Raw genomic sequence first — 15694 nt, 5'->3', positions numbered from 1 at the left:
GACATTTATGCAGCCAACAGACACATGAATAAATGCTCATCATCACTGGTCATCAGAGAAATGCAAATCAAAACCACAATGAGATACCATCTCACGCCAGTTAGAATGGTGACCATTAAAAAGTCAGGAAACAACAGATGTTGGAGAGGATGTGGAGAAATAGGAACGCTTTTACACCGTTGGTGGGAGTGTAAATTAGTTCAACCATTGTGGAAGACAGTGTGGCGATTCCTCAAGGACCTAGAACTAGAAATACCATTTGACACAGCCATACCATTACTGGGTATATACCCAAAGGATTATAAATGATACTACTCTAAGGACACATGCACACGTATGTTTATTGTGGCACTATTCACAATAGCAAAGACCTGGAACCAATCCAAATGTCCATCAATGATAGACTGGATTAAGAAAATGTGGCACATATACACCATGGAATACTATGCAGCCATAAAAAAGGATGAGTTCATGTCCTTTGCAGGGAGATGGACAAAGCTGTAAACCATCATTCTCAGCAAACTATCACATGGACAGAAAACCAAACACTGCATGTTCTCACTCATAGGTGGGAACTGAACAGCAAGAACACTGGACACAGGCCGGGGAACATCACACGCCGGAGCCTATTGTGGGGTGGGGGACTGGGGGAGGGATAGCATTAGGAAAAATACCTAATGCAAATGACGAGTTGATGGGTGCAGGAAACCAACATGGCACATGTATACCTATGTATAAAACCTGCAATTTGTGCACATGTACCCTAGAACTTAAAGTATAATAAAAAAAAAAAAGAAAGAAAAACTGGAAGGGCAACAGTCACTATTTAAATGCCATCCCACTTTTCAACATTTTTACAAATCTAAATAAACACGTATTTTATAATTGAATAACTACATTGCATTAAAAAAATCATGTCGTTTGATCAAAAAGAAAAATGAAGCTTAGAGTCTTTTGCAATAATACCTATATTTATTAAAAAAAGGCACAGAAATAAGAATACAAAAGGATCTAAGTCATGGAAGTTCATACACATTCGGTGAATATGACATAAAAAGGCTGATTCTCTCACAATGTACACGGCACAGCAAGGAATAAGAAACAATATTCAGGTCCCAGAGTACCATTTCAACGAAACCCAAATATTCTGGATTAATGAAAGCTGCCTCTGAAATTTTTGGTAAAGGAGTAGATCCCACTATAGAAACCTGGAGTGCAATAGGCTGGGTTTGGTGATGTGATGAGCCTCTCCTGAGAAATGCTTCCCTTCTTGGACGCATGTCCATTCATCACTGTCCCCAGCTTCACTGGGCTTACAGATTCACAGTCTTATCTCCTCCCTAGCCCCTTCCGCCATTTCTTGATAATTTCAGCATTCCAAGTAGAAGAATCATTTGAGATGCAACCATTACTTTGCCTTCCGAACTCTGAGATGTCCCCACATCATGCACCAGACCCGAAATCCTGACCAGAAAATCTCTTGACAGCACAGATCCCTGTCTGGAAACTGAACTTCGTGTGTCATTCTCTAATCACAGACATCCATCCCAACTTCATTGCCCCACTTCCACTGAGTCAACCTCTCTGACACTTCTATTTCATGTGAGTGCCTAGGTCTCCTGTGGTCACCTCTCTATCATTTGCAAGATGGGACCACTAAAAATTATCATGTCAACAATTGTAATTTACTGTTGCATCATCTTTCCCCTGAAAATCATGCTAGCAAAAAATCCAGGATGGATCACTTCCAAACGTAGTGTCCCTGTTCCTGCCGAGCTGAAGGACATGCACAACCATGAAGATGGTGCCTTTACAAACCAACAGTCTCTATGAGTCACACCAGTCCTTGTCCATCCTTTTACAAACATTCGTGTCTACTTCCTCTTCCTCTCAGTGACCATTTAAAACCTGAAATACGCTACTAGAGACCACTTAAGAGTTTATCTCACTGAAGGCTATTATGACAACGAGAAGCAGAAATGAAATATTTGGAAAGATAAGTAAATATGGAAGCAATTTTAAATAAATACATTTTTTAAAAAAGTGTTTTGCCTGGAACATTGATTGGATGAAGGCACCAATACAGACCTGAGATAGTGGCTTCCTGCTGGCACAGTTGACGCCCCCAATGAAGACCATGTTGGGCATGATTGGCCTGGGGTAGTCCATCACAAAGTCCCCTCGAAACAGCCACACAGATGCATGGCTGAGAATATCCACCACTGACACCTCCCTCTGAAAAAGCTCAGAGGCAAGGCTTGCATAAGGAGCAGAAAAAGCATGGCAAATGTAGGACAGGGCCAGAGGGTAGAGCATGTTCTTGACCCTTTGCACGAATGTCATGTGGTCTGAATTGGTTGTTAGTAATCTAGGAATATAGGAGGAAGGGTTTGGACACTGTGTGCCCTTAAAGTCTAAATCACATGGAATGTTCCTCAAGAAAAACACAGTAGGAATCGACAGGTACTTAGCCAGCACCGCCGCGCAGAGGTTAACGGGGTCTGTTAAAACCACATCAAAGGAAATAGCATTCAGGTGCCTGATCAGGGCCTCATTATGTAGTAGCTCCACACAAGACCTATGATAGACCAAAGACATATTGTTCAACATTGCCATACTTCTGAAAAATTTCTTCAGAAAATGTTCTGTTTCAAAGTACAGTTGAGTGTGGTCCAGCACATGGCGATCAAATTCATCCTGGGTCCATGAAATGGCATAGGTTGTCAGGGTGAAAAAGTTCTCTTCTTTGATGTGCATATTCACCTCTGGGGTGAGGACCACCGCCTGGTGGCCTCTGGCATGGAGCTCCCGCAAGGCCTCCCGCATGCTGAGCCAGTGGCTGCCATCAGTGGGCACCACCAACACCTTTCCACTTTCAGCCCAGGGCTGGACACTGAGGAGAAGCAGCAGTCCTGTGGCCAGCCGCGGCAGGGGAACCTGGAGTCCTGTGGCCATCTCAGCAGAAGCCACCGACAGCTGACTGTCCACCCTACGCTGTGCCTGCTACATTTGCTTTCTTCGTCTTAATTACCTTGTCACTGAGCCACTTAGCAAATCAACATGTAATTGGAAGACAGAGTGCCCTCCTCTAGTTAATTATTAACCATTAATCTATCATTGTTTTTCACTGTGGGCCCCACCCTGGAAAAGACCGATCACGACTATCTTGAAAAACTCACCTGACCCTGTGCTCACTCTGGGGAACATCCAAGTTCAAGCTCTTGTTTCTCATCCAATTCCCAACACAACGCTGTGAACACCCATTTCATGTCACTGTCTCCTACTTCTCTGTTAACCATGTTTATCAGGCAGCAGCTGAGGTCTGAGGAGTCACCATTGCTCTAGCCCCCAGTCATATGCTCTCTGCTGGATGTGACCCTATTTGCTAACCCTTGAAACTTTCTTCTCATGTATGAGTAACACAGCACATCCAAAAAACATAAAACATTGCTAAGCCAGCTTTCTCTGAACAGCGTGGAGGCTGGCTATGTGGTTTTGGTCGTTTTTCGCACCAGGATATTTCTTGCAAGGATCAAAGAGGACTCTCTCTGAAGTGGCTGTCAATATAGAAAAAGCTGCAGGGAGGCTGAGCTCAAGATGTGATGATCAGATTCTTGGGAAGACTTTTGAGGATTCTCCATATACACCATGGAAGAAGAGGTGCTGCTATCTAAAGCACACATGGGCAAGACAACCCTAGCAAGGACCCACGGTGGGTTCAGGGAGCTCCCTGCTCACCAAGGGACCGGGGGAGCTGGAGCCTAGCCTCAGATCTTGCACAGTCTGAATTCCTCTTCTGAATGCCGAAGGCTCCAGTCTTCTGCAAGTCTGCTTAGAGACTGAAGTGTCCATTCATCCAGGCCTTTATTTCATCCTGAAGATTATGGTCAGGCTTTTCTCCAAGTCAATCCAGCACCAAGTTCTGATAAGAATGGTTCCTCCAGAACAGAACGGGCTGCACAATTTGTGGGGGCCCTAGTCCAAATTTCAAGATGGAGAATTAAATATGTGCCTTTCTAAAGGAGAGACCCTGAGCACTCACAAGGGCCTCAAGCCCAATGAGGCTCATCCTACTCCAGAAAGTCACTCCCACATGTGCTGTGCTCGCAAGATTGCTGATGCCACCTTGTCCTGGTCACCTCAGGATGATGTGGGCAGGCTCTCTGGGGTGTGCACTTTCTATCTCACTGCCCGTGTGTCTTCTTGCCTGGCCGTGTCTGCCATTGCTGGTGAGGCTGAGGCTTCCCTTAGGGAGGAAATTACTCCACATTGATAACAGATTCCACCTTTGGACAGAACCCATGGGACAGGCAGTGAATGGAAGCGTCTACCGGGGGACACCCAGCTCAAGGGCAGCACACGCAGGATGGCACAGAAAAGGAAGGTCTGCAAGGGCTTTGGGAACTGTCCAGTAGAGGATGATTCCTGGGAATTTCTAAGGACATAGAGCACTAGAAAGGGATTCTCAGCTGTGGGTGCAACCTCTCAGCCTCTGAACTATTCCTCCAACCCCCTTAAAACTATATGCTTCCTAAGCGCCCTCATGATGAGCCCAGGTGACGGGTAGAACACGCCTGGTAGTGTGCTCTTCCCACATTCATGGGCTCCCATGTTCTACCTCCAAGTAGTAGTGTTTTATTTAGACAGTGAAGTCATCTGATTTCTTGTCACATGTCTGGGACTCCCAGACCCTGGGGAGGCCCATGTACCTTGGAAGACGGTGGTACTCCAGAGACCTAGGGGCCCTAAGGATAGCAGAACTATGGGGAGGGAGGAGCTCCTGGTGCCTGGGAAACAGAAGGAGCTGCCCAAGGCATCAGCTTCCAGGGTCTGGAGATGAGGAGGCGTCTGGGCTGCACAGATAGACTTGGAGCCATCCGCATATGTGGAAGCCATCGGTGTCAGTGAGGTCACCCCAGCAAAGTCCAGAGACAGAAAAAAGCATCCTGAAAGACTGACCTGTGTGGTCTCATTCCCCTCTGCCAATCTCACAGACCTAAACATAAAAACTGGAATTCTTTAATGTTTATAAGAGAACACAGAAACTAATCTTCACATCTTGGGGTAAAGATTCCTTAGGGTACAAAAACAACAAATGATAAAACTTTGCTAGAAAGAACCTCATCAAAATCTAAAACTTTTGCTCTTTGAAAGGTATTGTTTTTTAAAAATGAAAAAAGGAAGATCAGGAAAAAAGGAGATAATTGAATGGTAAGCTGATAGCTCTGAAGCCTGGAGAATAGAAGACTATGGAGAAAAGGAACAAAAAATAAATTTAAATGGCCGAATAGAGGAAAACCTCCAAGCCTTGAATAAGATGTGGGTTTCACTTTAAGCTTAGTGTCTGTGGTAGGCAGAATCACAGCCCCACAAAAGTATCTACATTGTACTTCCTCAAACCTGGGAATATGTTCCGTTACAGGTGGAAGAGACTTCACAGATATGATTAAATTAAGAGTTTTAAGATGGGGAGATTGTACTGGGTATCTGGGCAGGACAGTGTAATCACAAGGGCTCTTACAAGTGAAGGAGACAGGCGTAAGAGTGGGAGACTTGAAGACGCTGCACTGCATCTCCCTAAAAGTGGAAAAGTACCATGAAATTCCAAAATTAATAAGGAAAAAGGAAATTTCTGTTAAAGAAATGAGCTTACATTCAGTGGAAAGAATAAGATTAAGAATGGACAGAATCAGAATGCTGACATCAAAAGACTATGAGATGGAAGCAATTTTGGTTTTTGTTGTGTTTTAAATAAATAAATCAAAAAACCACAGGTGCTGAAACTCCTGAGCTCAATGATCCTCCCACCTGAGCCTCCCAAGTACCTGGGACCACAGGCGCATGCCACTGCACCCAGCTTTTCATATTGGAGTTTCAAAAAATGTTTTCTAAACTTTTTAAACAAGATTTCCATATGCCAAAGAAATTTTTATTTTTTTGAAATGGGGCCTCACTCTGTCACTCAGGCTGGAGTGAGGTGGTGTGAACATGGCACACTGCAGCCTCCACCTCCTCAGATCAAGTAATCCTCCTGCCTCAGCCTCCTGAGTAGCTGGGACCACAGGTGTGCGCCATCACACCTGGATAATTTTTTGATTTTTTGTAGAGATGGAGTCTCAGCACGTTTCCCAGGCTGCTCTCAGACTCCTGGGCTCAAACAATCCTCCTGCATCAGTCTCCCAAAGGGCTGAAATTGCAGGTGTGAGCCACCCACCTGCCTACAAATCATTTTCAAATGAAAAGAGATGGGGAATTCAAAAAATAACATAGGAGTAGCAATACTGGTATCCAATAAAATGGATTTTAAGGATTATTATTTAATGATAACAGCAAACTATGTGAAGAAAATACAAGTCTCAAACCTACATGCACCAATCTAATCACTATGTATAAAGCAAAACCTATTCAAGAACCGAACTATAACTTGAGCAGAATTTGTTATATAAGGGGATTTTTTAAAAGACATCCTTCACAGAATTGGGCAGATTCAGTAGAGGGTCTTTTAAAAGATAGAAAAATTGCCTAGGTGTGGTGGCTCGCGCCTGTAATTCCAGCAATTTGGCAGGCTGAGGTGAGTGAATCACTTGAGATGAGGCATTTGAGATCAGCCTGGCCAATATGATGAAACTCCATCTCCATAAAAAATACAAAAAAAAAGAAAATTAGCTGGATGTGGTGCCATGCACCTGTAGTTCCAGCTGCTTGGGAGGCTGAGGCAGGAGAATCAGTTGAACCTGGGAGGTGGAGGTTGCAATGAGCCAAGATCCCACCACTGCACTCCAGACTGGGTGACAGAGCAAGACTCCATCTCAAAAGAAAAAAAAAAAGATAGAAAAATTTAAAAGATAGAATTTTAGTTTTATCCATGGAATATTTATAAACATTCACCATATTGTTGTCACTAACTACATATGAATATTGAGCACTTGAAATGTGGCTATTCCAAATTGAGATATACTGTAAGTGTCAAATATATGCTAGATTTTGAAGACTTAACAACAAAAAAAGCTACGTTAAATAGTTCACATGTTGAAAGGATAATATTTGGGATACATCTGGTTAAATAAAATGCATTATTCAAATTAATTTTAGTGGTTTCTTTTTGCTGGTGTTTAACACGCCCACTAGAAAAGTTTAAATTATGTATGTGGTTTACATGATATTTCTATTGGACACTTCGGTATTAGACCATGAAGTTAACCTAGTAAGAATTTTTTTTAAGTAGTGTCTTCACAAGAAACATTCTCCTATTACAATCCAACACTCCCTCTCTGGAAACTGAACTCTGTGTTTCATTCTCTGATCACAGACATCCATTGTACCTACATTGGCCCAATTCCACTGAACTGAGTCAACTTCTTTGAAATCTCTACTTCCTCTGAGTGCTTAGGTCTCCTGTGGTCACCTCTCTATCTTTTGCAAGATGGGACCACTAAAAATTGTCACGTCAACAATTGTAAATTTCTATTCCTTCCTCCTTTCTACTGAAAATCCTGCAAGCAAAATTTGGATGGATCAGTTCTCAGTGTAGTGTCCCTGCTCCTGCCCAGCTGAAGCACATCCACAGCCATGAAGATGGTGCTTTTACAAACGAACAGTCTCCGTGAGTCACACCACTCTTGTCCATCCTTTGACAGATCCTCGTCCCTGCCTCTCCTTCCTTTCAGTGGCCATTGAAACCCTGAACTGCACTACCATTGACCATTCAACAGTTTATCTCACTGAAAACTATTACAACAATGAGAAGCAGAAATGAAATCTTTGGAAAGATAAGTAGATACGAAGACACTTTTAAGTAAACACATTTTTTAAAAAGTGTTTTGCCTGGAACATTGATTGGATGAAGGCACCAATACAGACCTGAGATAGTGGCTTCCTGTTGGCACAGTTGATGCCCCCAATGAAGACCATGTTGGGCATGATTGGCCTGGGGTAGTCCATCACGAAGTCCCGTCGGAACAGCCACACAGATGCATGGCTGACAAGATCCACCACTGACACCTCTCTCTGAAAAAGCTCAGAGGCAAGGCTTGCATAAGGAGCAGAAAGAGCATGGCAAAGGTAGGACAGGGCCAGAGGGTAGAGCATGTTCTTGACCCTTTGCAGGAATGTCATGTGGTCTGAATTGGTCGTTAGATACTTAGGTATATAGGAGTAAGGATTTGGACACTGTGTGCCCTTAAAGTCTAAATCACATGGAATGTTCCTCAAAAAAAACACAGCAGGAATTGACAGGTACTTAGCCACCACCGCCCCGCAGAGGTGAAAGGGGTCTGTTAGAACCACATCAAAGGAAGTAGCATTCAGGTGCCTGATCAGGGCCTCATTATGCAGTAGCTCCACACAAGACCTATGAAGGACCAAAGATACATTGTTCATAATTGCCACACTTCTAGAATATCTCTTCAGAAGATGTTCTGTTTCAAAGAACGATTGAGTGTGGCCCAGCAAAAGGCGATCAAATTCGTCCTGGGTCCACGAAATGGCATAGGTTGTCAGGGTGAAAAAGTTCTCTTCTTTGATGTGCATATTCACCTCTGGGGTGAGGGCCACCGCCTGGTGGCCTCTGGCATGGAGCTCCCGCAAGGCCTCCCGCATGCTGAGCCAGTGGCTGCCATCAGTGGGCACCACCAGCACCTTCCCACTCTCAGCCCAGGGCTGGACACTGAGGAGGAGCAGCACTCCTGTGGCCAGCCGCGGCAGGGGAACCTGGAGTCCTCTGGCCATCTCAGCAGAAGCCACCGACAGCTGACTGTCCACCCCACGCTGTGCCTGCTACATTTGTTTCCTTCGCCTTAATTACCTTGTCATTGAGCCACCTAGCAAATCAGCATGTAATTGGAAGACAGAATGCCCTCTTCCAGTTATTTATTACCTGTTAATCTATCATTGCCTTTCATTATGGGCCCCGCCCTGAGTAAGACCGATCATGCCTATCTTGAAAAACTCATCTGACCCTGTGCTGCCTCTGGGGAACATCCAAGTTCAAGCTCTTCTTTCTCATTCAATTCCCAGCACAAGGCTGTGGACACCCATTTCATGTCACTGCCTTCTACTCTGTTAACCACATTTATCAGGCTGCAGCTGAGGTCTGAGGAGTCACCATTGCCCTAGTCCCCAACCACATGTTCTCTGCTGAATGTGACGCTATTTGCTAACCCTTGAAACTCTTTCTTCTCATATATGAATAACACAGCACATCCAAAAGACATACAACATTGCTAAGCCAGCTTTCTCTAAACAGAGAGTGTTCAGGCTGGCTATCTGGTTTTGGTCTTTTTTCACACCAGGATATTTCTTGTAAAGCTCAAAGAGGACTCTCTCTGAAGTGGCTGTCAATATAAAAAAAAGCTGCGGGGAGGCTGAGCTCAAGATGTGATGATCATATTCTTTGGAAGGCTTTATTGAGAATTCTCCATCTACACCATGGAATAAGAGGTGATGCTGTCTAAAGCACACATGGGCAAGACAACCCTAGCAAGGACCCACGGTGGGTTCAGGGAGCTCCTGCTCACCAAGGGACCTGGGGAGCTGGAGCCTGGCCTCAGATCTTGCACAGTCTGAATTCCTCTTCTGAATGCCAAAGGCTCCAGTCTTCTGCAAGTCTGCATAGAGACTGGAGTATCCATTCATCCAGGCCTTTATTTCATCCTGAAGATTATGGTCAGGCTTTTCTCCAAGTCAATCCAGCACCAAGTTCTGATAAGAATGGTTCCTCCAGAACAGAACGGGCTGCATAATTTGTGGGGGCACTGCTTCAAATTTCAAAATGGAGAATTAAACGTGTGCCTTTCTAGGGGAGACCCTGAGCACTCACAATGGTCTCACGCCCATGAGGCTCGTCCTGCTCCAGAAAGTCACTCCTACATGTGCTCGCAAGATTGCTGTTGCTTCCTTGTCCTGGTCGCCCCAGGATGAGGTGGGCAGGCTCTCTGGGCTGTGCCCACTTTCCATCTCACTACCTCTGTGTCTACATGCCTGGCCATGTCCGCCGTTGCTGGTGAGGCTGAGGCTTCCCTTATGGAGGAAGTTACTCCCATTAGAAATCCACATTGATAACAGATTCCACCTTTGGACACAACCCATGGGACAGGCAGTGAATGGATGCGTCCATCAGAGGGACACCCAGCTCAAGGGAGGCATATGCAGGATGGCACAGAGAGGACAGGTCTGTAAGGGCTTGAGAACTCCCCAGGGGAGGATGATTTCTGGGGATTTGTGAGGACACAGAGTGCTAGAAAGGGATTCTCAGCTGTGGGTGCAACATCTCAGCCTCTCAACTATTCCTCCAACCCCCTTAAAACTGTCTGCATCTTAAGAACCCTCCTGATGAGCCCGGGGTGAGGGTGGAACATGCCTGGGAGGGTGCTCTTGCCACATTCAAGGGGCTCCCATGTTCTATTTCCATGTAGTGGTGTTCTATTTCCATGTAGTGGTGTTTTATTTAGACAGTGATGCCATCTCATTTCTAGTTACGTGTCTGGCACTCCTAGACCCTGGGGAGGCCCATGTATCTTGGAAGATGGTGGTGCCTTCAGAGACATAGGGGCCCTGAGGACAGCAGGACTGTGGGGAGGGAGAAGCTCACATTCCTGGTGCCTGGGAAATAGGAGGAGCTGCCCAAGGCATCAGCTTCCAGGGTCTGGAGATGAGGAGGGGTCTGGGCTGCACAGATAGACTTGGAGCCATCAGCATATGTGGTAGCTGAAGCCATGGGTGTCAGTGAGGTCACCCCAGCAACGTCCAGAGACAGAAAAAGGCATCCCGAAAGCCTGACCTGAGTGATCTAGCTCCCCTCTCCCAATCTCACAGAGCTAAACATATCAACTGGAACTCTTTAGTGTTTTTAAGAGAACGTAGAAACTATATCTTGGGGTAGACAAAGCTTCCTTAGGGTACAAAAAGTACAAACGATAAAAACTTCACTAGAATAAACCTCATCAAATTCTAAAATTTTTGCTCTTTGAAAGTATTGTTTTTAAAAAATGAAAAAAGGAAGATAAGGAGAGAAAGGAGATAATTGAATGGTAAGCTGAGAGCTCTGAAGCCTGGAGAATAGAAGACTATGGAGGACAGAAACAAAAATTAAATTTAAATGGCCAAATGAAGGAAAACCTCCAAGTTTTGAATAAGATGTGGGTTTCACTTTAAGCTTAGTGTCTGTGGTAGGCAGAATCACAGCCCCACAAAGTATCTACATTGTAGTTGCTCAAACCTGGGAATATATTCCATTACAGGTGGAAGAGACTTTATAGATGTGATTATATTAAGGGTTTTGACATGGGGAGATTATGCTGGATGTCCGGGCGGGACAATGCAATCACAAGGGCTCTTGCAAGTGAAAGAGACAGATGTAAGAATTAGAGACTTGAAGACGCTGCACTGCGTGTCCATGGAAATGGAAAGGGGCCTTGGAATTCCAAAACTAAGATGGAAAAACTAAATGTCTGTTAAAGGAATGAGCTTACACCCAGTGGAAAGAATACAACTAAGAATGGACAGAATCAGAATGCTGACATCAAAAGAAACTATCAGATTAAAGTCATTTTGGGTTTTGCTGTGTTTTAAATCAATCAATCAGTCAATCAGTCAGTCAGTCAACAAACCACAAGAGCTGAAACTCCTGAGCTCAATGATCCTCCCACCTGAGCCTCCCAAGTAGCTGGGGCCACAGGCACAAGCTACTGCACCCAGCTTTTCATATTGGAGTTTTAAAAAAATGTTTTCTAACTTTAAAACAAGATTTTCACATTCCAAATAAATTTTTATTTTTTTGAGATGGGGCCTCGCTCTGTCACTCAGGCTGGAGTGAGGTGGCGTGAACATGGCACACTGCAGCCTCCACCTCCTGGGATCAAGTGATCCTCCTGCCTCAGCCTCCCGAGTAGCTGGGACCACAGGTGTGCGCCATCACACCTGGATAATTTTTTAATTTTTTGTAGAGACGGAGTCTCAGCATGTTGCCCAGGCTGCTCTCAGACTCCTGGGCTCAAGCAATCCTCCTCCCTCGGTCTCCCAAAGGGCTGAAATTACAGGTGTGAGCTACCCACTTGCACACAAATCATTTTCAAATTAAAAGAGATGGGGAATTCAAAAAATAACATAGGAGTCACATTACTGATATCAGATAAAATGTATTTTAAGGATTATTATTTAATGATAACAGGAAACTATGTGAAGAAAATACAAGTCTCAAACCTACATGCACCAATCTAATCACTATGTATAAAGCAAAACCTATTCAAGAACCGAACTATAACTTGAGCAGAATTTGTTATGTAAGGGGATTTTTTAAAAGACATCCTTCACAGAATTGGGCAGATTCAGTAGAGGGTCTTTTAAAAGATAGAAAAATTGCCTAGGTGTGGTGGCTCGCGCCTGTAATCCCAGGACTTTCGGAGGCAGAGCTGAGTGAATCACTTGAGATGAGGCATTCAAGATCAGCCTGGCCAATATGATGAAACTCCATCTCCATATAAAATACAAAAAAAAAAAAACCTTAGCTGGATGTGGTGCCATGCACCTGTAGCTCCAGCTACTTGGGAGGCTGAGGCAGGAGAATCAGTTGAACCTGGGAGGTGGAGGTTGCAGTGAGCCGAGATCCCACCACTGCACTCCAGACTGGGTGACAGAGCAAGACTCCATCTCAAAAGAATAAAAAAAAGATAGAAAAATTGAAAGATAGAATGTTGGTTTTGTCCATGCAACATTTATAAACATTGACCATATTGTTGTCACTAACTACATATGAATATTGAGCACTTGAAATGTGGCTATTCCAAATTGAGACATACTGTAAGTGTCAAATATATGCTAGATTTTGAAGACTTAACAACAAAAAAAGCTACGTTAAATAGTTCACATGTTGAAAGGATAATATTTGCGATACATATGGTTAAATAAAATGCATCACTCAAATTAATTTTAGTGGTTTCTTTTTGCTGGTGTTTAACACGCCCACTAGAAAAGTTTAAATTATGTATGTGGTTTACATGATATTTCTATTGGACACTTTGGTATTAGACCATGAAGTTAACCTAGTAAGAATTTTTTTTAAGTAGTGTCTTCACAAGAAACATTCTCCTATTACAATCCAACACTCCCTCTCTGGAAACTGAACTCTGTGTTTCATTCTCTGATCACAGACATCCGTTGCACCTACATTGGCCCAATTCCACTGAACTGAGTCAACCTCTCTGAAACCTCTACTTCCTCTGAGTGCTTAGGTCTCCTGTGGTCACCTCTCTATCTTTTGCAAGATGGGACCACTAAAAATTGTCATGTCAACAATTGTAAATTTCTATTCCTTCCTCCTTTCTACTGAAAATCTTGCAAGCAAGATTGGATGGATCAGTTCTCAGTGTAGTGTCCCTGCTCCTGCCCAGCTGAAGCACATCCACAGCCATGAAGATGGTGCTTTTACAAACGAACAGTCTCCGTGAGTCACACCACTCTTGTCCATCCTTTGACAGATCCTCGTCCCTGCCTCTCCTTCCTTTCAGTGGCCATTGAAACCCTGAACTGCACTACCATTGACCATTCAACAGTTTATCTCACTGAAAACTATTACAACAATGAGAAGCAGAAATGAAATCTTTGGAAAGATAAGTAGATATGGAAGCACTTGTAAGTAAATACATTTTTTAAAAAGTGTTTTGCCTGGAACATTGATTGGAATGAAGGCACCAATACAGACCTGAGATAGTGGCTTCCTGTTGGCACAGTTGATGCCCCCAATGAAGACCATGTTGGGCATGATTGGCCTGGGGTAGTCCATCACAAAGTCCCCTCAGAACAGCCACACAGATGCATGGCTGACAAGATCCACAACTGACACCTCTCTCTGAAAAAGCTCAGAGCAAGGCTTGCATAAGGAGCAGAAACAGCATGGCAAATGTAGGACAGGGCCAGAGGGTAGAGCATGTTCTTGATCCTTTGCAGGAATGTCATGTGGTCTGAATTGGTCGTTAGTAACTTAGGAATATAGGAGGAAGGGTTTGGACACTGTGTGCCCTTAAAGTCTAAATCACATGGAATGCTCCTCAAAAAAAACACAGCAGGTATCGACAGGTACTTAGCCAGCACCGCCCCACAGAGGTGAAAGGGGTCTGTTAGAACCACAACAAAGGAAGTAGCATTCAGGTGCGTGATCAGGGCCTCATTATGCAGTAGCTCCACACAACACCTATGTATGATCAAAGACATATTGTTCATAATTGCCATTCTTCTAGAAAATTTCATCAGAAGATGTTCTGTTTCCAAGAGTGATTGAGTGTGATCCAGCAAAAGGCGATCAAATTCGTCCTGGGTCCACGAAATGGCATAGGTTGTCAGGGTGAAAAAGTTCTCTTCTTTGATGTGCATATTCACCTCCGGGGTGAGGACCACCGCCTGGTGGCCACTGGCATGGAGCTCCTGCACGGCCTCCCGCATGCTGAGCCAGTGGCTGCCATCAGTGGGCACCACCAGCACCTTCCCACTCTCAGCCTAGGGCTGGACACTGAGGAGAAGCAGCAGTCCTGTGGCCAGCTGCGGCAGGGGAACCTGGAGTCCTGTGGCCATCTCAGCAGAAGCCCCCGACAGCTGACTGTCCACCCCACGTTGTGCCTCCTAGAATTGTTTCCTTCGTCTTAATTACCTTGTCACTGAGACACCTAGCAAATCAACATGTAATTGAAGACAGAGTGCCCTCCTCCAGTTACTTATTACCCGTTAATCTATAATTGTCTTGCATTATGGGCCCCACCCTGGGAAAGACCGATCACTCCTATCTTGAAAAACTCATCTGACCTTGCGCTCGCTCTGGGGAACATCCAAGTTCAAGCTCTTGTTTCTCATTCAATTCCCAACACAAGGCTGTGAACCCCCATTTCATGTCACTGTCTCCTACTTCTCTCTTAACCACGTTTATCAGGCTGCAGCTGAGGTCTGAGGAGTCACCATTGCCCTAGTCCCCAACCATATGGTCTCTGCTGGATGTGACCCTATTTGCTAACTCTTAATACTCTTTCTTCCCACATATGGGTAACACAGCACATCCAAAATGCAGACAACATTGCTAAGCCAGCTTTCTTTAAACAGGGAGTGGGGAGGCTGGCTATCTGGTTTTGGTCGTTTTTCACACCAGGATATTTCTTGTAAGGCTCAAAGAGGACTCTCTCTGAAGTGGCTGCCAATATAAAAAAAGCTGCGGGGAGGCTGAGCTCAACATGTGATGATCAGATTCTTGGAAAGGCTTTGTTGAGGATTCTCCATCTACACCATGGAAGAAGAGGTGCTGCTGTCTAAAGCACACATGGGCAAGACAACCCTAGCAAAGACCCACGGTGGGTTCAGGGAGCTCCTGCTCACCAAGGGACCGGGGGAGCTGGAGCCTGGCCTCAGATCTTGCACAGTCTGAATTCCTCTTCTGAATGCCGAAGGCTCCAGTCTTCTGCAAGTCTGCTTAGAGACTGAAGTGTCCATTCATCCAGGCCTTTATTTCATCCTGAAGATTATGGTCAGGCTTTTTTCCAAGTCAATCCAGCACCAAGTTCTGATAAGAATGGTTCCTCCAGAACAGAATAATTTGTGGGGGCTCTAGTTCAAATTTCAAAATGGAGAATTAAACGTGTGCCTTTCTAAGGGAGAGACCCTGAGCACTCACAATGGTCTCACGCCCATGAGGCTCGTCCTGCTCCAGAAAGTCACTCAT

At 44.6% G+C, this 15694-nt stretch overlaps 2 protein-coding genes and 1 pseudogene across 5 annotated transcripts in view; all 3 read right to left on the bottom strand.

Annotated features, from left to right (window-relative positions):
* LOC107973969 (UDP-glucuronosyltransferase 1A1) overlaps positions 1-15694 on the bottom strand; it is a 96880-nt gene that overhangs the window by 41180 nt on the left and 40006 nt on the right. The window contains exon 1 of one of the 4 annotated variants that reach the window (XM_001151100.7): positions 2089-3041. The exons of the other annotated variants lie outside the window; for them this stretch is intronic. Coding sequence (XP_001151100.1) covers positions 2089-2955 — 867 coding nt within the window. The 5' untranslated portion in view covers positions 2956-3041. Of the gene's footprint in view, positions 1-2088; positions 3042-15694 lie in introns of those variants that run through there. 4 annotated transcript variants of the gene reach the window in all.
* Positions 6903-14578, bottom strand: LOC107971404 (UDP-glucuronosyltransferase 1A5-like). The gene has a single exon (XM_054679575.2). The coding sequence runs from the start codon at positions 8725-8727 to the stop codon at positions 7792-7794; it is 936 nt and encodes a 311-aa protein (XP_054535550.1). The 5' UTR covers positions 8728-14578; the 3' UTR covers positions 6903-7791.
* LOC129143381 (UDP-glucuronosyltransferase 1A5-like) lies at positions 13777-14562 on the bottom strand (annotated as a pseudogene).

The sequence above is a fragment of the Pan troglodytes genome, chromosome 13 (genome assembly GCF_028858775.2).
Source record: "Pan troglodytes isolate AG18354 chromosome 13, NHGRI_mPanTro3-v2.0_pri, whole genome shotgun sequence".
Lineage (NCBI taxonomy): Eukaryota > Metazoa > Chordata > Mammalia > Primates > Hominidae > Pan > Pan troglodytes.
The sequence above is the reverse complement of the archived record's forward strand: the minus strand, read 5'-3'. Positions and strand labels throughout refer to the sequence as shown.

What these genes read in the sequence shown, in the direction of transcription:
- LOC107971404 (XM_054679575.2), bottom strand. Translation starts at nt 8,727, where the DNA reads ATGGCCAGAGGACTCCAGGTTCCCCTGCCGCGGCTGGCCACAGGAGTG.